The sequence below is a fragment of the Prorops nasuta genome, unplaced genomic scaffold (genome assembly GCF_024137725.1).
Source record: "Prorops nasuta isolate Cenicafe-Biocafe unplaced genomic scaffold, Cenicafe_Pnas_1.2 PNAS00018, whole genome shotgun sequence".
NCBI lineage: Eukaryota > Metazoa > Arthropoda > Insecta > Hymenoptera > Bethylidae > Prorops > Prorops nasuta.
The window spans coordinates 3,349,890-3,374,629 of NW_027116815.1; the positions used below are offsets into that span (position 1 = coordinate 3,349,890).

Here is a 24,740-nt window from a genome sequence, read left to right on the forward strand (position 1 = left end):
GACGATTCAAGGGACTCAACACAGCTGACACTACTAGACTAGCCGTACTAGCTACCTACCCTACCTACCGAATAGTGTTGATGGCGCCAAATTAAAATTCCTTTAATATATTTTACTCAAGTTTTTAATAGTTTATAGTGCTGTGTGTGTATGATGCAAGAGTACAAACGCTCAAACTCCCCAAGTGAATCCTTAAATAATTTGACCTCAATATGAAGAACTATAAAATTAGTCTTTTTCATAAAACTCTTATTTATAGTATTAAACTTAATTTATGCAAAATATTTATTATTATATAGTTTGAAAGGAATAGTACTAAATACACAAATTTAAATTTAAATAAAGTTTATTACTTCACTTTCAAATTAAAAAGTAATTTAACAATAGGAAAATATTTTCATACAATACAGTATCCATGTTACTTAACACTTAGATTTTAAACACTGGTAATATATCAAGGAGACTGACAAATAATCAAAATTAGTTATGATTATTATTACATTAATAAAAAAAGAGGCAGTTCGAAATTGAGTTGGCATATTTTTTCTTATAATAAGCTTGGCTTTGATTAAAATTAAACAATAGCTGATTGCTAAATTTTTTAAATAATTGAGAATTTTACACACGATTATAACAATATATTAATATTAATTTTCTAATTAAGTACTGAATAGATCCTTTATCTTGGAAGTTTAAGCTTTATGTGTTTCTATGTAAAAACATATCAATATAACCAATAATTTAATACTGTGGTATTTTTAATTATTATGCAGAAAATTATTTCTTCAGAGAAATAGCAGTTGTTTTAAGCAGACAATCAAAAATTAAAAAATATATGTATATATTATAATAAATTTTAGTAATGAATGTATTAATTGATTATTGCTATGAACTGCTTTGAACCAATATTAACCTTATTCAAAGAAAAAAAAGATTTTTTTCAATACAATGTTTAACTCAGATCATAAAAATCAAAGCTGCGATCTTAAAAATACTCGTTGTTATATGAATAAATATCACACACACGTACATATTTTAACCTATGCTCTAGTAAAGTTTGCTTGATATTTTGCTAGTAGTTATAACGCAGTGGTAACTTTTTTAAATTTGTGCCAATATACAAATTTACAGTTTAGCAGCTTAAACAATAATATCATTATTTTTATTAGCTAAGTTTGTGCAATAATAGTATAAAGTTTATTGATTTAGAGCTGAATCCTATTATGTATCACAGTGATTTTAAGTTGGATCCAATATAAGTTTTGTAATTAAAATAATGTGATCCGTTATAAAAAATTAATGCTGGAAAAGTGAATAAACTATGCAACTCTTAGTAAACACCAAAACTGTGGATGGATCCCCTATATGAATCTAAACATAGTAAGTACATGATTGGTGCCTGCCAACCATATTTGAACATAGTTTATAATTCAAGTCAAAGAATTCAATATTCATATAAGCAGCTTATATAGTATATGACGCAGTACAAATACATACATTTATATATAAAAATTCTTTGCTTTCCATTCCTCGCTTACACATATTGCACTTGAAAAATGATTTGTCTTTAGCTGAAAAATACTTAAATACTTATTTAACACTAGCACATCACAAGACTCTTAGTAGGCATTTCAGTATAATCATTTCTCTAAAATGTTATTATTATCATCACACGAAATATATTGTAATTATTGCTTAATGTAGAACAACAAATAATTTGAAGTATTATTCAATGATTCTCCGATATGATGAAATTCGTTAAAAGCTTTACTCTGACTAGACACCAAATAGGCATTCTTTTTATAAATTCGACGTACGATCAAATCAAATGTAGGAACATTGATGATTATATAAATAGCGTGAGTTATTTCGTTGAACGATTGACTTTATGTTCTCTTTAACACAGAGATTAAAGAAACGGTAATCTCAATAAACTCTTAGATCGTAAACTGTAAACTTAGGCATTAACTTAACATAAAAATTAAAAATTCTTAGCAAGCTTCTAGCTTTGCTTAGCTAGGTACACAGTGTTTTGCTAGGCCTATTGACAGATGGACTACACTTGCATTGCTTACTGTTTGCAGCATTTGAATGAACACGTGACATTATTTGGGGAAGAGAGCCTAGAAGATTTGGCCCACGAATACTGCCGACAAAACCACTTCTTCCCAAAAAACTGTGAGCGCATTTGTAAAGTCGAGTTTGCATGATTAAAATGTCGTCGAGATCCTCCTCGCTGAAAGGACACGTTGTTCGCATTAAAATAACTATTCCCGTTATAACTTAAATTTACGATAATACATTTAAAAGCTCGATTTACCTTGCTGCTATTAAAAACTTTTGGAAAAGTCTATTTGGAACTGTACGCGGTCTATCAACAGTGTCCGAATAAAGATCAGTTTCTCTATTGTAGAGATGAAGGAAGTCTGACAACTGCTTGGCAGTTATTGCAGCTCTGTCTTTATCGCTGAGCTTACTACTTGGTAACTGTAAAATAGCATGGCATAGTTAAAACGATTGATTTGTCTTAAAAATTACAGTTTTCTTGATCCCCAATTGTTTTACTTGCCGTGAATAAAAAAGGTGTTTTCAAATTGCACGACGACTGTTGCAGAAATTTCATAACAAGGTCACAGCTAACTGGATCTGCATTTGATTGAGAGATTTTTCGTAAAATGTAGCCTAGATACAAACCAAAGGCTTTCCTTGCTTCACCGGGACTGAAATATGAATAAACTCAGTTAAATAAGTTACATCATTTATTAAATAAAAATAAGAAAAATCATCAAACCTCAGTTTGTTTCCCTGTTGCATAGACTGAATAACTTCGTTTTTATATTTGTGGGCATCGACGTCCATATTCTCCTTGCTGTCGTTTCGATCTAAACTCTGCTTGTGACCTTTTACCAAAGCTCTTTCGTATCTCTCGTACCTGGGATAAAGAATTTTTATTTTTCAATATACGGACGTTTGCAGAATTGCAGAGAAATTTAATTTATTCAATTAAAAAATGTTTTTCTGTCTCAAACCATTACCTCGATAATCTGTCCAACGTAACTTCAGGAATTAAAAAACCTCTATTAAGAGTAACTGCTGGGAACAGTTGTTCGTGCAAGATCAGATTGTGATTAGAATTATAATTTGGAGGTCCTCTGCAAGGTCCCAAAGGGTCTGACATTAGTGGAATTCCAGTAACCGGGTCTACATATGGACAAGTAATACGAATGCTATACAAAACATGTTACAAGTGTACGAAGATTCGAATAAAATCTTTACCTAAGTACTGTGAGTACATTTCCCAAGATTTAGAACTAGGGAAGATACGAACAAATCCACCTCTTCTTTCAAACTGTGCTTTTGCCGACGCCACAATTCTTTGCTGTTCTGGAGTAAGCTCGGACTTGACGATATTATTTTTATCCATGCTCTTCTTCTTTTGAGACAGCGTTTCTGCAGAGTGAACTCTTCTGCACTGTAAAATGAGAATAACCATACGGAAAAGGGATAAAAACAAGGGTATATTGGTGCAACGATAAACTCACACTAGCAATCTTTTTAATTGGCTGAAGAGTAGTAGAGCGACTCAAGTTCATATTCTGAGGCCGTAAAATAGGATCAACAGCAGGGACACCAATAAGAGTTAGAAGGTCCGCCATCAATGCGGATTTTAATCTAACATCCAACGGTGAATCACAGCCCAATGATGGAGTCAGATTCACTTCCAGCAACCAGGGTTTCAGGGTATCATCGATCAAGATGTCAAAGCCAAACAATTCTATAAGGAAAACCTCTATTTTACCAAAGTATTCTAAGAGAGAAGCGTCTAATTCGCAGGTAGATATGCAAAAGGTTCATCTGATAAATTAAGCAGCATAGCTGAAGCAGGAATAGAAATTGAGTTTTACCAAAACAACTTTCCGGATGCTTGACGAATTGTTTAACTCCGCTCACGATACCGGATGCGGTTGCGAGGATAGATTTAATTATAACATCCTCTATTCGTTGCATTAATAATTCGGTATCTTGTCCCAGCGAGCGCAAGTGGCGAAGCAGCGCCGACAAGGTCCACTTGTGACCAACGTCTTCAGCATCAGGGTCCTCGCTCCTATGCAGCAATACATTAATCATTCTTCATTATTATTAAACATCAAGCCATACAACGTATATACGATCGATTAAAGCAATCAAGCGAATCGAATGATAATGGATTCGATTAAAGTGGAAAAGAAATAAAATAAAGCGTCTAGCATAAGCTTATCCAGTTAATTTCAAGCAAGGAATTCGTATAACGCGAAATGCTAAAGACGCAATATCGCAAACAGCACACGTACTTGATGTAATCCACGTGGAACTTGTTGATGCTGTAGTTGCAGAGATGCATGCAGGGATTCCAAACGTACTCATTGCCACCATCGTATTTCACAGTAGCGAATCTCACCAGGCCTTCCTCGTACAGATATATCAACAACGGATCGTAGCTCGTAACAGCTACGTAAAGCCGCAAGTCGCATTTGTGCCCATCGACCAAAAGTGGATTATTTATGTATTGCGCGACAATCACAGATTCGTCCATCAATATTTTCTCAGGCTGCAACAAAATGTTTCATTAGTTTTACGTTGTCCGTTTTCTTTTATCTTTAAGAACATCGTTGCAATTTCTCGACTAGATATAGGAAAAAGGAAACTGGGTGAAAGAAATGGGTAAATAGGAAGTGCAATTCATGCTCGCCGCTTACTATCGCTGCTTATACAGCTTGCATCGAGATCGGATAAAAGTAGGAACTCATTAGGCTTTCCAAGCCCGTTCTCATTAATCGTGCACGTTACGATGTTTTAATGCTAAACGAGCGTCCGTCCGCAGCTCGAGATTGCTTCAATAATTCGCGTAACTTCCAATGGAAGACTTTTTGGACAGTGTGTGGTCGGTAAAGTTTTAATGCTCACACTATTAACTATATAAATGCCCCGTCCACGGGAGCTGGCTTTTGGTTTGACTATCCAGGGTCCTCGATACCTGAAGTGCGCTGTGAGCAACTCCCTGGATTCCGTGGGTAGTAGAAACGTCTGGGGTATGAAATCCAAGTTCCTCAGGCCCTTGCTCCTCTGCATAGCTTCGATATTCTTGTAAAGTCGATCCTTCCTCGTTATCTCGTAAGACCTGTAGAAAAAAATTGCAATATCATATTTTTCTTCTTCTTTCTTTCTCCCTCCAATAGAATACATCATCTATATGCTATACCCGCTATATATATATGCACTATGCTAAACGATAACTTCTGCAGTGAAAGCAATTTATTCATTGATCTTTACCTTGGAAAATGATTGACTTTTTGATAAGGCAATAGATTCCGAAGTACGTCCGGCTTTGGGTGACTGCCCATCCATAAAATGTTAAAACCTGCTTCGTTCATTGGCACCTGAAATCACAAGCAAATCACACCCATTAATTCACCACTTTCTTTTCCTTCCCACCACGCAATCGCACGCTTCTAAAGTAATTTTTTCTCCTCATTTTTTTTCACGGAGCAAAAAATCTAATATACACAGAATTTTTTCAGCGTCGATCAATCACCTTTTCAAGGCAAATGAAATCTGGAAGACAATAAGCAATTGTTGGGGAAAAAAATAAGTGGGGGAGCGACGATTAATCATGGTCCCAAGGTAAATGTGGTGTTCAGGAAGTGGTCGCTGATGATTCGGGCTGAACAGGAATCACGCTGCAGTTGGGAACGAGTTTGGTTTCGACAAATCATCGGAAAGAACCATCGTTCTCTCGAACCCTTGTCCCTCGTGCAGTTTGTACATCGCTCATCGAGACCGAATCATTCCATCGATCCAAAATAAGCACAAGGGTCAAATAATTTGACACTTCGCAATTTACAACTCGCTCATCGTTGATGATCCTCGTTGGACAAAAGTGATTTCTACGTATTTCCATTGGTCGAAATAAAGTCACCAAGGGGAAAGATATTGGACACAAGTTTTTTACCAGCAAGATAAAGAAACCTTTTTGATTTGGCGAGAAAGAGAATGATTTTCGTTTGTTGCTATGCATGAAAGGCGTTGATGCTATGACGTCTGGACATTAACTCCCCAAGGGATACGTGACCGTGGACACGACAGGCTCATTGACTTTTCATTTATCGATATACAGGGCTATATAATTGATTTGCTTCTGCGTCACGGACGAGTGCTCCTATACGGAAAACATTATTGGTCAGTGAGCACAGAATCCGCGAGCATGCCGAGTCCTCGCTCGCTTCTTTCGATCTCAATCGAGCGCAATTGCTTCTTTGACTATATATATATATATATAACTGCACTACGACTCATTTCACTCTGCACGACGAGTCACCAATGATTTTCTCTATGTATACGAATATTGGAAAATGAAGAAAGAAACTGTCTCAAGGCTCATCCCATATATATAGTTATATATACAAAAGGACCTTATTTAAAAAGAGGGGGAGAATAGAATGAGCCAAGTGCGATCGGAAGCAAACGGTCACCAGCTGTCGACGCACAGCTATCATCGCTAGCATCGAGTGTAAAGCGAGCAATGCGGAAATCGAAAAGGAAGCAGAGAAGTGGAAACGCTTCAGGGACGCAACGTCCAGTTTCTCGGATCTCGACTCGTCCAAAAATTATCCCATCAAGATCGTCGAATTTTTTCCAGAAATCTCACCGATCTTACGATTCTTGAATAATTAATTTTTGCCACAATAAATAACCGAGTGGCGAATGAGAATTATATATAGAAATAAAAGTTGGATCGTTAAGAGGAGGCGAGGACATTGACAGCAAGAAGTTTCGGGATAAAGATTGTAGCGTAAACAAGGTCTACCTTTCCTACTTGACTTTTCAGTCACGAATTTACTCGGACCTCTCGACGGTGACCCTCGACTCCCATCTCGTAAAATCCCCCCCCCCCTTCCTTCTTCCCCTTCTCCACTGTTTCTCTCTTCCCAATGATATTCGGTCATTCGCAAACAATTCTCTATGTAATCGAGTAATATTCTTCATCGGTTAATATTCCATCCGTCGAATCTCTATTGTCGAGAATAAAATCTACGTATGTATATACATACTTTGTCGATTTTTTAATTTGTTTTGCTCGCTTTCCGTAACAACACGCAGCTATCGCTCATCTTCCCGCTGTGCTGTATGCGTTACAGGCATCGAATCGAGTGAAAATGGCAAACAAAAGATTCAGTAATTTTGAGGCTGAACAAAGGGGATTCAGGCAATTCCGGCAAGAAGGTCAACGTGTATATCTCCGATACGCGTGCCGACTACGTGAGTAAAATCCCCTGTTGCATTACCCATCAAGGATGACGAGAATTTCCTGTCCACGAAGCGCCACACATACCCACGCACGCAGACACGCGCAAACCCGCACTATCATCCAAAATTAGCTTTAAGTTAATAATAAAAAGTGGGGAAAATGACAATGAATCTTTTTTCCACTCGGCTATTCCGACGTGAAAAAACACTTCCCAGAATAAAGCACACCTCCCACTCCTCTATATATTCTTGCAAGTATATTTTCAGTTCAATGCCCTTTCGTCTCGGTGTGTACGGTCCTCCGTAGTATGGATATATCGATCCAGCTTGACTCGCTCCAATAAACAAAGAAAATCTTAGGATTCTTCTCCTATATCTCTCTATCGAGGAATAATGGAACACGCGAATGTGGAAAATAAATGGTAACTCGCGATGCGAGCTAGACTGGGATATTTTTAGTAACCCCTAATCTGATCGCGGATAACACGCGAAGAGCGATCGCGCGGCGTCGTCTATTGTGATCTCGCTTGCGCGCGCGCGTGCAGGCGCTTCTTCGGTTTAATTGCTGCTAGCGAGAATCGTGCGATTGGGTCTCCGAGATCCGGTAATTGGAAAGCACCGAGAGGTAATATAGCGGTAAATTATCATTACAATCGTTTATACTCCCGTGTCACCGTAAAATAAGCCTCGTTTTATGCCAACAGACAATTTTTCATCTCACGTTAAAATGGAGATATTCTTTTAGATATCTTGCGTGTCCAAGGAGGGGGGAGAAGACAGCGAAGAGTTACGAACTTGTGTATACATGGGAAAGTTACGGTAGATTACTCGTGTGTCGTCGACTGAGGTTATTAATACTGTAATTATATAATTATAATCTCAATCGTTTATATATATATATATATATATGTATGCGTGACCTTAAAATGAGTCATTTGTGTTATAGAATATAGTTTTAAAGATTCTGTTGAAATCGAGATATATCGGAGTACAATAAAGATACAAGGGAAGAAAAAAGAAGAACCGAAGAATTAAAAATTTATATAGAATAACGGTAAATTTCTCGCGTGGATTAAAAGTATCCACTCGAGTCGATATCACGCTAAATTATAATCCCAATCGTTTATACCCTCGTGGGCTTAATATAAGTCTAATTTTTCGCTAGCAGGCGATGTTTTAATATTTCATATTAAAATTGGGGTATTCTTTGAGGTATTGGAAGTCGAAGGGTGGAGAAGGGGGGAGGAGTTGGAAGGGTTGCAGCAAGTTTGTAGGAAAATACGTCGGTGTAGGTTGGTTGTATCGACTGGAAGCGTGGGCTTGGGTGATTGTAGCATTGGTAGGTAGGATCGTAGCATGGCGAGCGAGAGAGCGAGCGAGGTCGAGCCAACACGTTGGTGGACGACGTGTGAGTGTATGTGTGTGCGTAGATCGGCCGGCCAGCCAGCCAACCTCGAGACGCGTGCAATTTCGAGTCGAATCGAGTCTCGAGGCGACGCGATGTGACGTGCGACGACAGCCGACTCAGCCGAGCGGCTTGCTCGCCTCGGCTTGCTTGACTTAACCGAACCGACACGACAGTCTAGCACGAGCCACCGCTCAGGAGACACCCGTAGGAGACTTGCTTGTTTCAAGGTACGAACAACAACTTTTATCTCTCTTTTCATCCCGAATCATCGGAAACACCACGCAAAAACCTGCAAAATCGACGCTGCGGAGTGTAAACAAAAGTTTATCAGTGATTTTCTATAAAGTGTCAAATTATCCACTGAAATCTCACTTAAGAATAATCATAACTCCGGTAGAACGGCGATGAAGATTTCAAGAAAACAAAGACGCGTTTTAGCACGCTCAAGTGTTTTCTCCGTTTGAGATACTGTATAACAGTTATCGAATCTTGAGAGGGAAAGCAATCGTACCTAAAGTCGAGTGTTCTTTACTCCTGGAAACACTTGTCAGTACAGTAGCAAAAGTTGTTCACTGTCAGACAAGATTCCAAATCCGAGATGAAGATTTCAGTGGTACCGGACGAATCTCGACAGACTTTTAGATTTCGTTCGAATGAAAAAGACCAGGTGTAAGTTTGTTCGTACGAACTTTGTGCTTTTTACACTTGCAGTAATCTTTATTTCTCGCATTGGTTGAGTATTTATAAATAAGTAACAGTACGAGTAAATATATTGCAGTTGAAAGAATTAAATAAACTTAATTGTAAAATTCTTTCATTTAATTTTTCATCAAAAGCCAAAGATTTATGCATTTTCTCTTTATTTTTCATAAAAGATAAAAACAGTACGGAGAGTGTAGAAAGTACAGCTAAAAGAAAGAAAGACATCGGTATATTTACTTACCGGCCTCCTCTCAAGTGTCTTTGCAATAACGACATACCACTAGTAACGTCGAAGCCTCAATTTTTCGCTAACCAGAGATTTTTCCCAGTCTCAAGGTCATTGAAATTCCGGCTACCACGTTACAATTTGCATGCAAGTTGCATGTGTCGCTCGTAACACCCGAGCTAGAAAGCGGCATCGACTTAACCGCGCCAATCGACGAAAGCCGAAGAAAAATGGTCCAGTGAAAGTGTCTCTCGACACCGACGACTTAAATTAATGAAATAGGCCAAAGCTATTGAGAAAACTCAATTACAAATATTACCGAAAAGTTAAATTTCGCGTAACGATTTAAATAAGAGTAACATAAAGCCTCGATCGCTCTTGCAGCTTAATCCCCCTCTCAAGGATCCGTGCATTCATTAAAGAAAGAAAACTTTGAAGCGAGTAGTCCAAAATTAAATTAATGAAAGGAAAATGAACGTAGAGTTATAATCGACGATTTTAAACGAATAAAATATCATAAGCCACGCATAGAATTCTCCATTGAAAATTCAATTACGATATTATATATGAAAAACTTAAATTTTGTAACAAGATTTTAAAAGTGGGAGTGTGAAGCCTCGATCGTTTTTTCAGCCCAATGCCCCTATTAAGGACTCGTGCATAATGAAAGGAACGATTAATAAAGTATCACGATTGATGCGTGAAGCCACACGAAACAACACGATTTTCCTGTCTTTCTGATTCGGCACGATCCCAGAAAGCTCGAAATTAATCAAAGGAAAATGAGCGTCGAGCTATAATTATGAGGCCTTTAGACTCGCAGGGAGAATTCTGAAGGAGGATAAACGACTGGACCTATTTTGAATTCGCTCGAGCGTATTTAGCGAAATGTGAAGAAAATCGCGCTGTGTGCGTAACCTTAAGAATCAACGAGAGACGAGGGTGCACACACTTCGCTCCTCTATCCGTGAATGGAACGAGTTAATATAAACTCCGGTCAGGTTTTCAATTCGCGTTTAATTTTAGCAGAGAATTTTTTACGCTACGCCCGAAAGCAGCTGCCGACCAGCGAACAATGGACGACCTCTCTCCAATCCAGCGATATTCAATTTTCATTGAAGTTCTACTATAATATATATATATATATATATATATATATATATGCATCAATTGCTCGTTATACAAACTCATAGCAATTTACATTTCGCAAAACAATTCAAGAAATGTCCAGTGATTCGTTATAATTCATGAAATAAGACAGAATATGTATGTACGCAGACACGATAGCTTCTTGATCATTTTTAAATTGCAGTTAGCGTTTAATTTTTAATGAAAAATTTTTTACGCTGTGCTTGAAAGCAGCTACTGACGAGCGAACAATGGACGGTCTTTCTTCAACGGACAATATTAAATTTTCATTGAAGCTCTTGCGATAATTTATATCAGTTGCTCGTTACAAAGTCATTGTGGTTTACGTCTCACGGAAAAATTGCAGGATTAGATCCAGCGAATCCTTTGAAATTTATAAAATTAGTAACATTCCTTATTATCTAATATTAAAAGTAGCGTAAGAGCACGCTAAGAGAGGCGGTGTCCAAAAACAGCTGCGAATGAGCGAACAATGAAGTAGCTCTCTAGAACGAACAATATTAAATTTTCATTCAAGTTCTTTGGACAATATAACAATTACTCGTGTCAAAACCAACGTTAAATATACGCTTGGCGAAAAAATCGCAGAACCAAATAGAAAAATTGAAAGAATATTTCCATGGAAATTAACTCGTTTTAATTAACGAAACGGAACTGATCTATAATTCTTTCACACTCAAAGTTGACGCGAAGCACGCGTTGCTTAGCTTGTTGATTGTTACGTGCAACACTAAAACTGACTTCGCTAATAAGCACTGAAAACCAGATGTGCCGGCTATGCAGTGCGCGACATTGACCCCCCCACCAGGAAGGCTCGCGAGGTTTTAGTCGCGAAACTTTGGCCCAAACTGGATATTGATTTTTAAAAAACTTTGAAGAACGTAAAACTATAAATATTTCAGAACAAATAACACTATCGATTTGTATAGAAAAAACAAATTGTTTTCATGATCGAAGAACAGTATTCTGAAATTAAATGTTGGAAAATGTAGAGGAGATTTTAGAGGAATGATTATATCGCGCTACAACGCTTACTAATTAGAAGCGACAATTATACCGTATACTATATATGAAGTGTCCGAACTGCGTAAGCAAAATGGTATTTTCCGTTGAAAATATACAGAGATGTTGATTGGTTTAAGAAGAACTGTTTGAGCGAACGATATAGCAAAATTCAGTGATACTTGGCATTTGTGTTGAAACGATTATACGAAAAAAGATGTGTAATTATACAATAAGAAATGTGCGAAATAGCACGTGGTATGTGCAGAACGCGTTCAGCGTTGAACTTTTGGCGAGAGCTGCACACGTGCTCGAATGGCCAACTGGTCTAGAAATATGTACGTTGCTTCACCAGCTGGCCAAGCTTAATTAACATCGATGCTTCGACGTTCCAACGTTTTCGCAATTACTGCGTCTAACGAAATTTTTTATCCCCGTGTGCGTCGCAAATAGAACTGCAACCGTCATCTTCGCACAGCATCTATTGATTATCCTCCTCCGGATACTATTTATCTGGTTTAAATGTTCTAATTTGTACTCTCCCAAGTGTTTTGTTTTTACTTTGCTTAATGCAACCTAAAACCTGATATGTAAATTCGTGAAGATTTCAAGTTATATTGAACTAAAATTAACAGAATTATAATTAGCTTGATTGTATTTTCTTATTAATTAAAACTCTGATGATATTATACTTGGAGAGTATCAAGCTGTGCGCAAATTACACATCGACCGCAAATGACAAACAAGTGCGCCGCGTGTAATTCAATTAGCTTTATATTTACAGTATTCTTTTCCTCCGGTTTGAGTAAGCTAATCCGTGGAATAAATAAGAGATCAGCATATCTAGTATTTTTTGTTAGAAAGATAAGAGATTCTGGTGAAGGAAAAAGTACAAGGAAAAAAATGTGCTTTAAAATAAAAATACATATTGTAATATTGTTATGAAGTGGTTTGCCTCGACCAACAGGAAGCGAAAAATCTGGAGGAACATCTTCCCACGCTATTTGAACAAGCCATAATAATCATATCTCGCATGATTCCATGACAATTTAGTATCAACCGATCGTTGCCTCATGACGTGAAATTCTCCGGGGGAAAAGAAAGGACTCGATGAAACACTCTGTACAAGTTTAAATGTCAAGGTGACTGCTCGATTTGGAGAATTAAATATTCTTACACGAGAAGAAAATCTTCAAACGAAACTTGTGATACACGCGACACGTAGTTTGTAGAATACAAACATAAAATATTAATGCTTGTGGCGAAAAGCTAACCTAAAATGTCGCGATATGCTACAACACGAACCAACGAGCTACCGATAATATCTTAATAATGCGCGTTAGAAACAAATTGCAAATAAGCTTTACAATGTGACAGTTCATAGATGGTGAAATACGATTTAATTTATGCTGCATGTTGCACCAGTATACTTCTCAGATCGAAGACGCTTCTTTTTTGTTACGGCCGATGATTTCTTGAAAATGTTCGATCGACGATAGGTTATGTAAGTTACCACGATAAGAATAAGAAATTCCTCTTATTTAAATATATTCAAGTCTTCAACCAATTAACATCCTACTGGAGCTATTTTTAAATGATTTTGCATCTCTCTATTTGAAATCCAAGTCCTTTCCTGTGCTAGGTGCGCAGACGCCAACTGGTCACACGTTTTTATCCCTTTTTTCACGCGACTTTTTGTAAACTCACGCCTTGAAAATAAGAGCCGGAAGAATGACCGGGAATATTTATCGATCATTTAACAGAAAAAGCTCTCAAGTTTTACACACCTTGCTATCATAAGAAATTCTGACACTTGAGAATGATATCTTTGAACAACAATCAATTAATAATAGTGAAACGTCAGTTTTAATGTGAAAAACATCTAAGAATCGCTTGACGCATGGAAATCATAATTTTCCGCGTGTTACACGCTGCAAAATATCAGAAAATTCCGGTAATTACATAGAAAATGTAGTTCAACTCGTGCATTAAATTGAGACGAACGCATTAACACAAATTCTGCACAGGTTATATTTGCGTCTATTGTGCGACAAGTAAACACATGCAATGAATATAACCTCGAAACTCTACCATTGGCATAAATAGATTCATAAACAAAGTACTTCCTTATTGTTGAGCAATATAAGACTAATTATTGAGTTTATTTTGCAACAATTCTTGACATTTCGTCCAATGCTAATGTATAGGTTAGGTTTGACACATGTGACGTTTGTTACCGTTTCAAATTAAAGACTTGAAACTGATAATTTTTTTTTATTTTTAGTGAATGAACAAGAGAGGATGCCTGGCCACCGTCAGCCTATGACCCTAGAAGGGCTTAGTTTGGGACGAGTGTGTCAACAACTCGACGGGACGTGCCGCCGGTTGCAAGTGCTGTCACAGGAGTCATCAGCAGCCCAGGTGCTTGTTCTAGCGAAGCAAACTATCAGACCTTACTACATCAATGCATTGCCTGCTTGTTTGAGAACTCGAGTCATCGAAGAAACATCCAAAATGCTGTATGGGCCATCGTCAGATGGTTCCACCCTCATTTCTGGACCTGCTCCGTTGTACTTACTAGCTCTGCTACTTGGCCATGACATAAAAGAGTTAAAGGTCAATCTTTGCTGCTATTATGGTTGCAGTCATCAAACATCTTTACTGAAGCTGCTTGCTTCTGAAGGAACTGGACTAGAATGTTTGGAATTAGCTCGCTCTGCCTTATTAAGACTAGACTGTAAACTACTACGTTCAGCTCTATTAAGCATGAAGAATTTGTTAAGCTTAACCCTGCGCAATATTGCAAGTGATGCAGTTCTCCAAGTTGTGGGAAAGGCTTGTCCAAAATTGGTCATTTTAGATGTAGCTTGCTCCAGGCAAGTGACTGATGCAGGTCTGAAACAATTGCTAATCCAAGTTGAGCTTCGTGATAAAGTGCCCAATGTAGCAACGAATGAAGCAACAAGCTGGTCAAAATTAAAGGCTTTACTGTCCAAACTTAAATTAAAAAATTCCAAGTTAGAAAAGAGAGAGAAGCAGGGTGTACTGCTGGAATATTATGAAAGTAGAAATTCACTTTGCGACACGTTGAAAGTATTAAACGTTGCCAATACAGGTGTTACGAGTACTGGAGTCTTGCTGGCACTCGTGCACGTGCCACAATTGGAATCGCTGGCAGAATATTGTCACATGGGGAGAGTGGTAGAGATAATGTACAGAGGACTAATTGGCCTTAAAACGCCATTCAGCTTGACACAAGCGAGAAGCTGTAGGACTACGCCAACTCGTTTAGAATTGTTAGCTCAAGCTTGTCCAAAAGTGGAAAAACTTCACATATCAGAGCCTCACCATCCTCCAGAAGCATTACGACTATTTCCCTATATCACATCGCTCAGTGTTCATAGCATACCTGCTCAACGAGAATGGCTCGACGGCTTTTATAACTACCTGCAAACAAATGGTCAAAATTTGCGCGAGCTCAACATTCGTGTAATTGAGAACGAAAGTCCGCTCCACATAGACCTGAAGGAAATTTTTCATAATTGTACGAACCTCAGAATTCTCAGCATGGGCGGTTCAAACGTCACATGGACGGACGGTACCGATCCATCGCCTCTTAAATATCTGCGAAAAATTCAATTAGGACGTATAGTAACTGCCACAGCTATCACGAAAATTCTCTCATTTGCACCGGAATTAGTGACTCTTCACGTACACAGTTGTTTCGACCTAACGAATGAGCACTTGGAAATATTATTGGCTGAGCCAATCAAAACGAGAAACAGTCTAAAATCTGTCAAAATGGAGAATAGCCTGGTGCAGAATTTAACTTGTTTTTACATATACGAAGCTAGTAAAGTTTCGGCCACTACAGTACTTAACATGTTCAAAAACTGCAAGAATCTCAAAAGAATAGGAAATTTGGCTAACTGGGGCCTGGATTGCGAGGGAGTAAGAATGCTCAGATCAACCTTGGCCCAAGCAAATCTGGACGTGGATTTGTGCCCAGGTTCCCATTGGTTTTGGAATAATTGTATTCAATAGCAAAGATTTAATTTCGTACAAAGGCCGAACTTACGCGAGTATAGAAGCAGCTGTACGAATCCCTTGCAATCACGACAAAACTAGCTAATAAGATTCGATATTACTATTTAAATAGACTGTGAAGTTATCAGTATTAAAAGCACTATCATTTGTAAATGAAATTCATTCGTAAGAGCGGAGCAATTTGACAGACGTTCATAGCAGTTGGCAAATTCCTAATCTTCGTACATTAATAGACTTTCTCCAAGAAGACACAGTATATGCGTAGTTGAAGACTCAGAACGTCAATATTAGCAGCATAATCATGATACATTAGTAATAAGCAATCAATGATATCCTTAAAATCAGCAACAAGGAAATAGGAGTTTTATCCGTGTATCGTACTTATAATGAAAATGCCACTGTCATATCTAAAGCCTTATTAACATTAATATCAATAAATAAAATAGAGATTTAACGCCACTCGTCAATAATGTATTCGTTTGGTAATATACAATCGTTTTTAAATCGTGTGCAATGTTATCAATTTTTTGTACAAGTAACTGTGCATCTTAATGAATAAATTCTTTGTACATATTTCTACTTAAAGAACGAATAATGTCTTAATATCGTCGTGTATTTACATTACTTCGCATTTAATAAAGCTTTTGCATTCAGTCTTTGCAGATATTCAATTATTCTTCTGAAAACATACCTCGGATAGCCCATGAGACTGTAGTAAAATATTAACAAGTTTTGTATCGGTCTGAAAAATTTTGTAGGTCATGTGCAATTGCTTTGCAGGTGCATCTTCTGGTGGATTCGCCAAAGCTGAACATCTAGCAAATAAATTTCACCATTAATTTCAACTTCAATTCGTCTCTGTCTACTGTTAAATAAGCTTGCATACTTACTTGAAGCGTAAAACCGGATTTTTGCTACCAACAGGATTGGACAATAGCCATTCGTTATCGAGGTATTCCTGTTGCTCCATCTTAATTGGCCAATTAACACAGACTTGGGCAGAGAGCAATGGCCGATTAGAGGATGAGTATCTGAAAACACAGCAATTGTACTAATTACATCATTCAAGTATTGCAATAAAAAAACAATCAAAATAATTTTTATGAAATTCTGCAATTAAATTGGATTGTGCTTGTGCCATCTAGCATTTCAAACAACGAGAGCCTAGTCAAAGCAATGATCGATTACGAGAATAATTGATAGCTTCCTGAAGTTCACTTGCCAAATGCTCAACTTTACTTTCCCATTCTACATAATTATTGAAAATTGCTAGAAAAGTACGGTTCACTTTCACGAGGAGCTACGTCTCAATTTTATTGATTTGCTAAACGACTGTTATTAAGCAGATGCAGAATGATTTTAAACTAAGGCCACTACTATTTATTTAGTTAAAATTGCTTATAGGTATCATTGTCTTTACAGCCCTCTACTCTTTAATTTTTTTTTCAACGCATTTTATTCCAACTGTTTCTGCTTAAATGGACTCTATGTCACTCGAATGAGCTCTTCCATTAAATTAATTGTAAATGTAATGAAAAAGGGTCCGCGCGTTGGTATTATAACAGTCGCTGTTATCCTCAATGAAAGAAAAAGGAACACAGGTGCTTTACGAACGGTAGTTGCATGACTCACTATCGTTGGTTTTACGATTGTACCCTATGACTTGCGTAACTATTCTCCAACGGTAAGCACGCTCGACCCCAAAACTTTTAAAATACTTTCTGCAACATTCCAAACATCAAACAATCATTTTCCACTAACAAGATTATCCTTGTCCATCAAACATACAGTTTAATCCTCCAAAGCGACAGTGCACGTAATTTAAAAACAGATGAAAAGAGATTGAATGAATTATTTACAATATTTTCATATCGCAACACCGATTAGACCTTAATGGATGAGGTACATCTCAATTAAGTTGAAATTAAAGATTAAATGTTTATTCTGGGAGCTTGTTAGTATAGGCAGAATTAGAGAAATTCTGAATTAATCCATCTTTCAAACAATGTGTTATTTGCGTGTCTGTACACAATTATCACCGACATCGTGTGTTCATACCTATAATTTCTAATTACTAATTAGCCCAGAGCAATAAATACATTTTCACGCCAAGCAGTAATACGCGCTAAAATAGAACGATCTTGACTTATAATTTATCTATAGCCTGCATCCCGAATTAATAAGAAAATCTCTATCAAAGAAATGCGAAACTTCACGGTTAACAAAACTGGTACTTTACAATATTTTTTGTTAATTATCTATAGAACTTATTTAAATTATATCTATTGCATTTTATATTGATTATTGCAAACTTCGCAGAAACTTTCAACAATCGTATACTGAATATCGATTGTGCACGTCACAATCTGCATTCACAGCTTCAAAATTAATAGGTGAAAAAAATCTTATAGTTTGAACTCGGTTTCAAAACAGTCTGTGTATTGTCGACTCTGGTAATTTCGAGCTTTTATCAAGCAAACTGTCACTACATAATTGGCGGGAAAAGCGACAAAGGTTTAACCTCCTGACCGAGTACTTCATGCTCAGCAATCGCTTCCGGTGCTATCCAGTACGCTGAACACCGTAAATCCGTATTAATTTCATACAAAGCCACGCTCTGTCATATTATATCCGAGTTAAATTGCAACTTCTCAAAATCGTTAATGTTCAGGCTTTTCAAGGCGTCGAATAGATCACTATATAGTTTTCCTCAATACTGTATACGTTATCCATACTTTCATCAATTTCGTTTAACAGAGCGAAGGAAGAAAGGAAGGGAAGAAAGAAAGAATCGTGGTCAGCCTGGATCGATCTGAAACTGAATTTTTAACCTCGTTTTCACCTTCTCATTTACTCGCTTAAATGACCAAGTACTATCGTTATCGCCGTCCGCACGACGGTAAGAATAAATTCCACTGACATTTTGACTCACACTCTCAAAAACGTGAAAGTGAAGTTTGATTAACGATATTCCTTATACTGTAAATTCAACTTGCCCTCCGGGGCTTCGAGATGGAGTCACAGGGGCGTCGCAGCTCGCAGCGCCGCCGGAAGGTGTTGTGGCAACAATCTTGGCTCGCCGATCTAACCTCGCACGCATACTATACAAAGTAAACGAATGTGTTCCCGGCACGAGCCCCTTGTTTTCGTAAGATTCAATCTCTAAATTGGATATAAGCCTAATGCACGTGCTTCGATTTTATATTATTATGCTCTTAGCGAATATCGCTTCGTTTGCAAATTGTTTCCAAATCGAATACTATCAAAGAACCACAAAGTGATTATTTCTTAGCTGGTATGGCTGCCGTGCGATGATTCGACCATAGCTAACCAATGAGATTTCAAGCTTCGTTGCGTATATAGGTATTCATTGTGGTCTCATTGACAGTTTCAACACCATCGTTTAGTTAGCCATATCGGTCTTCGTTTCAACGAAGCTAATAGCTGGAAGCTACCATAAAAACGCTAGATTCATTCGACGTTGGTAATTAAATTGAATCCTCTCGTGATATTCGAAGGATCGAATCATACGTAGAATAAGTCTGCGGAACAATGTTTTATCCAGCATATATTTTTCACAAATCTATATGTATAATGAATATTACATTGTATTCGTATATCAGTATGAATGTATTAAATGCGGGATCCGTTAGTCTTCCGTAATAGCATAGATGCTAATGAGTTTCACTGAAATATTTCTGATCCTAGTTCATCGACCCACACGCATGCCCTTTCCACTTGTCTCGACTTATGCCAGCTGGCCCTCACAGAAATATCTCTTGCTACTTGACGATAAACTTCGAAATTCCTTCCAATTATAGCTTATTGCAACCAAACAAGCCATTATTTCTCTTATCAAAAGAAAAGAACAAATTTATAGAATTTGTTCAATGAGATTTTTTTGGCGAAGATTCAAACAGTTCCGCAGTAGATCTTGGCCAGCTGTGGTCGAGCCGCATTCGAATCGATTGGACCTGCTCTCTCAGGATTCCTGCATATCTCTTTCAAGACTTCCCCGAGACAGCCTTCGTATATTTACCCTCTGAAACATTTACGCCAGGCACACACACACACAAGCACAAAGTCACGCGTGCGCTAAATAAAACTTTCAAAACACCCCCCTCCCCTCCAACTCCACAGCAAGATGCTCCAGTATAGCACGGGGAGACTGGAAAAACCTGATAAATCTTTTCTAAAAACTTTCACGTCTGATTCAGGTTCCGTTGGAGATCGATCGATTCTTGAAAGAATCTTAAATAGCGCGGTGTCTCTCTGTAGATTTACTAGGATTAAAACTGGCGACGATCGTGCGTCGTAAAATGATTAGCGGTTGCAGGACGCTACAGTTCCGTGATACGAAAAGATTAAACGAAGAACGTGAGTCACGGCTTCCTGTACGACGTCCACCCTAAAAAAGCCGCAAGCTGTTCGGTTAATGATTTTGTAACCACTTGGAAAGTCTCGTAAATCCTTTTTTGGATTCTATCGATCAAACCGATATTCTTTTTCATCGAACCACACAACTCATTTCTAGGCCACCAGTGTCATCGGAAATTCGTCAAACCCTATTTCATCGTTTTTCTCCTTCAGATAATGTTCTGCCATACCTCAATTTATCCTTACGGCGGTAAATGAGTTGTTAAACCAATTGCTAGTCGTTATGCACAAGCAACTATTGGATTTGCCGCTCGATTTTCATCACCTTTTTCACGATCCAATTTATTTCCGTTCCAGGAATTAAAGTTCTAACTACGTTGAAAAGAAAAAAAATTCTAAATATCGTCTCGTAGATTTCGCAAACGATATACTTTTAGCTATTGGAAATCAATAAAGCTGTTGCACTGTAAGGTGCAATGTCAATACAAAACATTAAATTTCTTTGTAAAAACTCGACAGGCAGATTTCAATAAAGCCATTAGCGCTACACGAATATGTTAACACTCAATAACAGCTTCCTACGATTCATTGTTTATTTTTCCCGCACATTCCACACTACGCTAAACGTTTTATCACTTGTTTAATCACGTGTGTGAAAACTTGGTTTGACCACCTGTAGTACAACCTAGTAGGTCGTATATCATTCTTGAGAATCGTTCAAAGGCAAATCAATTGTGGTTTAAAGTGGAGCGAATTGAAAAATTTGCTTAACAAAAGCTCAAATTCCAAAGGAGCTTTACCAGCTGGCGAAGTATCTATGCAAACGAATCGTTTCCTGGCTGCGCCTATTCAATAGAGATATCTATAGTTATAGTATTAAAGTACAGGGCGAAACCAAGCCAACAGGTACTTCCGATATTGCCCTTTTCATGCAGACCGATAATGGATGTCAGAAATTACAGCGTATACTTCGCTGAAATAACTTAGAATGCTATTAACAACTGCCAATTCTCGAGCTAAACCATCACAAAGCTCTCGAGTCCTCGGTGTAACGTTTACTCAAAAAACGTAATCATACAGTTTAAAACAAAAATTCGTGACAGACGATGGAGGAATATTTTACTAGCGTGTAATGTATATAAGGTAATTAACCCGTCAAAATGGGCACGCTGGGTGTCCAGAACATCCCAAGAATAGAAATCTATCGGTAACTTAGCGAAAAATTTGTGCAGTTACTTACAAATATTAGCGTTTAATTAATAGAAATAACTTAAAGAAATGCAACTGCTATTGTATACAAAAGGGAACATCGCATAGATGATATTTATTCCAAAATAAATCTGAACTCGTAAATATTTTACGCCAAGTAACGAAAAACAAATGGGATAACCGTGGCACCCCGCGCGTCTATCTACCTAAAAAAAAAACACGCGCCTATAGGCGGTTAATGGAAGGAGTAAAAATAGATAATCGTAACTAATGCGATGTTAAGGAAATTGGCTAATATTTAACCCTCGAAGATCTATAATGAAACGTACCTGATTCAAAGTCGAATAGATTTGTGTACAATCGAACGCTTTTTGGGAGAGAAGAAAAGATAGGTTAGGATAAGGATAAGCGAGGAGTGTTAACGGATTTATAAGGCTAGCTGGGCCGAGTCACGCTCTACGTCCGTTTCTGTCGGTTCGGCTACCACGACTACGACTACCATGACCACCAGGAACCGGCAACGTGTCCGGAAGGGGGGAATACGGGCACAACAGCAACGGGGCACCTCCCGCGATTCAATTGGACGATCGATCAAGCACGGACTCCCAAGTGACTGTTCCACCAACTTTTGCTACCGGTAATTAATCGCCCCCTCGAAACGCCTTTCCCAACACTAGCTCAGATCGGATCAATCATATACTCAACAAGTATCAAACGCATGGTAAAACTCTCTCTTTCTCTCTATCGCAACAAATTCATCATACAGCAATTATTTGTTTGAACACACACCTCTGTCACACTTCACGCTGCTCGATAAAGTTCCTATTAGTACCGTTGAATAACATTACAGTTTTTATCGCGCCAATAATCATCGGATTTATGTAATAACCTATAAACCAAGTTAATTATAATTCTATAAATGTTTCCCGTAATAGTTTTTTGCGGCGATTCGCTTCCAGCTAATTTGTTTCATGCGATATCAAAATATATTTTGAAAAATCGATTCTGCAAAGAAAGTCCGATCATTCAGATAACTTTAATTATGCTTATAAAAGTATGTACACGAACTCTAGAAAGGGCACTGCATTAGCCAAAATCGTGAACGTTAGCGGACCACGAATAGCAAGGTTATGGAGGATCAACGATGCTAATAGGTGCTTCAAGTAAGGTTAGGTGTATCGCGGAAAACGGGTCGATGAAATAAATAGTGATGGATGTCGCACCATGTACCTCGATCACTGAACAAAATCGACGCAAATTCTATTAAATTTGAAAACTACACGAATATTGTCAAACAGAAAAAAGTCGATCGAGAGCCGTTAGTCCTGAGAACCGTATGAAATGTTTTTCTTTTAATAGCATCTTTCATTTTTCACGCGCTTCAAAGTGCAAAGGAATTTGCGAGGAATTTCTTTCCTACGCTTCCTTCAATTATTCAATTGTTTCATGGACTGAGGGGTAGAATGGAATTCTTACTCGTTCCATTATTCAATTTTCTAATAAGGAGAGGCACGAATTGAATTCTCTTAGCAGACCAAGCCTCATCGTAATTCTGTTTACACGACATCAGGTAATTTTAATTTTATTTACATCAATGACATGTAACGTTACGTCACTGGTGCAATAGCATACATAAACTGACTAAGAGAAATTACGTTTCCGGCTTGAGTTTTAACAAAACTCTCTACGTCACGTGGAAGTACGGAGAACCAGTTGCTAAACACCATTCTCAAGTTGAATAATTAATTATTTAAACGTTGGATACTGTTCGACAAAACATTTTACATCCTTACATCCATCATCATAAAGGGGATATCACTTTCTCTCTCTCTCTCTCTCTCTCTCTCTGTTTGATTAATAAAAATATTTTAATGCTAAGCGAATGTATTGTGGTAGATTTTGCTGAAAAATACAAAAATTACGCAAGACCTGAATGTAATTTACAATAATGAGTGGTATAAAAAAGAATTATTAGGTTTATTCCAAGAGCTAGTATTGCAAGAAAGAATGGTTGCGCAAGAAAATGGGCACTAACAGCTCGAAATCATAAAGAGACGTGATCTCAAGCTCAACGAGTGTTGTATTTTTGGTAACGTTCCACGAGAAGAAAACTTTAGCCGCGATGCTTATATTGGATTGGATTGAACGCGTCTGCAATGCGTAACGAAAATCTTCCCCTTTTTCATCACCGCCTACGAGCATAGCAGGCATACCCAGCATAGCACATGGTCTCCGAACCATAATAAAGTTTCGAATTTTCCAAGTAAATCATTCCTGTTCTACCTGATGGATCGTTCAGATTTCTCCTGCTAAACCACACACGCGAATCAAACTAGAAATCCGCTAGAAAAATAACGCGAAAATTTGCAATTTAATTAGTAAACTTTATTTCTTCGATGCAATTTCTCTGATAAGAAACGACATAGTATATCTTAGTAGTACATTTCCTAACGCTCGATTAAAATTATAATCTTTTATTTTTCATCTAAAATTGATTTGCGAAGAAATGTAATTTTTATTCGCTGTAAGAGTGGAAAATCTATCGCAGTGTTTAAAACTTGCACTGATAAACATTTTAATTAAAGTTAATTAAACGATCAAGAAATTATTGATGCAGCTCAGATAAGATTGTGACAGGGTATTGGTTGAAGGTCTAATGGAAATGGGGTATGTAATAAATAAATACTACGTTTGATTGTGTAGTAACATTTTCAATGAAGATGTAGTAGCAGTGGCACGATTAAAGGGGAGAGCTTTGAAATGTCAGTAGTATCAAAATGACAAATGTATCAGTGTGCGTGTGTGCGTGAGTGGGAATTGTCGCCGGAGTGGTAGACTAGCCAGCTGAAAGCTGAAAGGGGAAAGGGAGGAATAGGAATCTTGTCACTCTGGCAGACGACGTGCGGTACGCGTGCTTATAGAAGATTGAAAATACTTGAATTTAAGCAAATTCTGACTCAAGACTAACCGCTTAATTGAAGTATGGCCGTTATTCGTTGTTCTTCTATTTCTTGAGTAGGAGGTACATCACCAAAAACTAAATATTTTCAGTTTATTTGATATGAAGAAACAAGCTAAAACGCGCTGCAGCCATACCGTACGGCAGCGCGACGAAGACTGCCTCTAACAGAGGTAGAATGAACTAATACGGTACACTCAATGTCAAAAGTTCTATAGTTTATTTATTTATTTTTTTCTTCACTCTCTAAAAGCCAGTTTTTCCACCTATTAGCAAACGTTATGGTAAATTTATCTAGCTGTTAAGTAAAGCTTGAAATTGAATAGATTTACAACAGTTTACTATTCTTACCAAACGGAAAAATTTTAATAATAGGT

At 37.6% G+C, this 24,740-nt stretch overlaps 2 protein-coding genes across 11 annotated transcripts; one reads left to right on the top strand and one right to left on the bottom strand.

The window, feature by feature from the left end:
• Nucleotides 1–391: 391 nt before the first annotated feature.
• On the bottom strand, nucleotides 392–24,526 carry TTLL5 (Tubulin tyrosine ligase-like 5). Of its 6 annotated transcripts, none has more exons than XM_066737938.1 (14): nucleotides 24,373–24,526; nucleotides 16,709–16,849; nucleotides 16,510–16,633; nucleotides 5,311–5,417; nucleotides 4,945–5,158; nucleotides 4,332–4,588; nucleotides 3,906–4,105; nucleotides 3,543–3,775; nucleotides 3,277–3,472; nucleotides 3,036–3,201; nucleotides 2,792–2,932; nucleotides 2,570–2,720; nucleotides 2,321–2,487; nucleotides 392–2,236 (listed from the first exon to the last, which is right to left on the bottom strand). In XM_066737938.1, the coding sequence occupies exons 2-14, from the start codon at nucleotides 16,786–16,788 to the stop codon at nucleotides 2,017–2,019; spliced, it is 2,256 nt and encodes a 751-aa protein (XP_066594035.1). In that variant the 5' UTR covers nucleotides 16,789–16,849; nucleotides 24,373–24,526; the 3' UTR covers nucleotides 392–2,016. The 6 variants fall into 6 exon arrangements, with proteins under 6 accessions (XP_066594035.1, XP_066594036.1, XP_066594034.1 ...); XM_066737939.1 differs by lacking the exon at nucleotides 24,373–24,526 and adding an exon at nucleotides 21,734–21,869; XM_066737937.1 differs by lacking the exon at nucleotides 24,373–24,526 and adding an exon at nucleotides 18,661–18,921.
• LOC136779961 (uncharacterized) lies at nucleotides 8,629–16,474 on the top strand. Of its 5 annotated transcripts, none has more exons than XM_066737942.1 (2): nucleotides 8,629–8,919; nucleotides 14,056–16,474. In XM_066737942.1, exon 2 carries the CDS (start codon nucleotides 14,073–14,075, stop codon nucleotides 15,813–15,815), a length of 1,743 nt encoding a protein of 580 aa, XP_066594039.1. In that variant the 5' UTR covers nucleotides 8,629–8,919; nucleotides 14,056–14,072; the 3' UTR covers nucleotides 15,816–16,474. The 5 variants fall into 5 exon arrangements, with proteins under 5 accessions (XP_066594039.1, XP_066594043.1, XP_066594042.1 ...); XM_066737946.1 differs by lacking the exon at nucleotides 8,629–8,919 and adding an exon at nucleotides 12,841–13,275; XM_066737945.1 differs by lacking the exon at nucleotides 8,629–8,919 and adding an exon at nucleotides 13,488–13,798.
• Nucleotides 24,527–24,740: the final 214 nt, after the last annotated feature.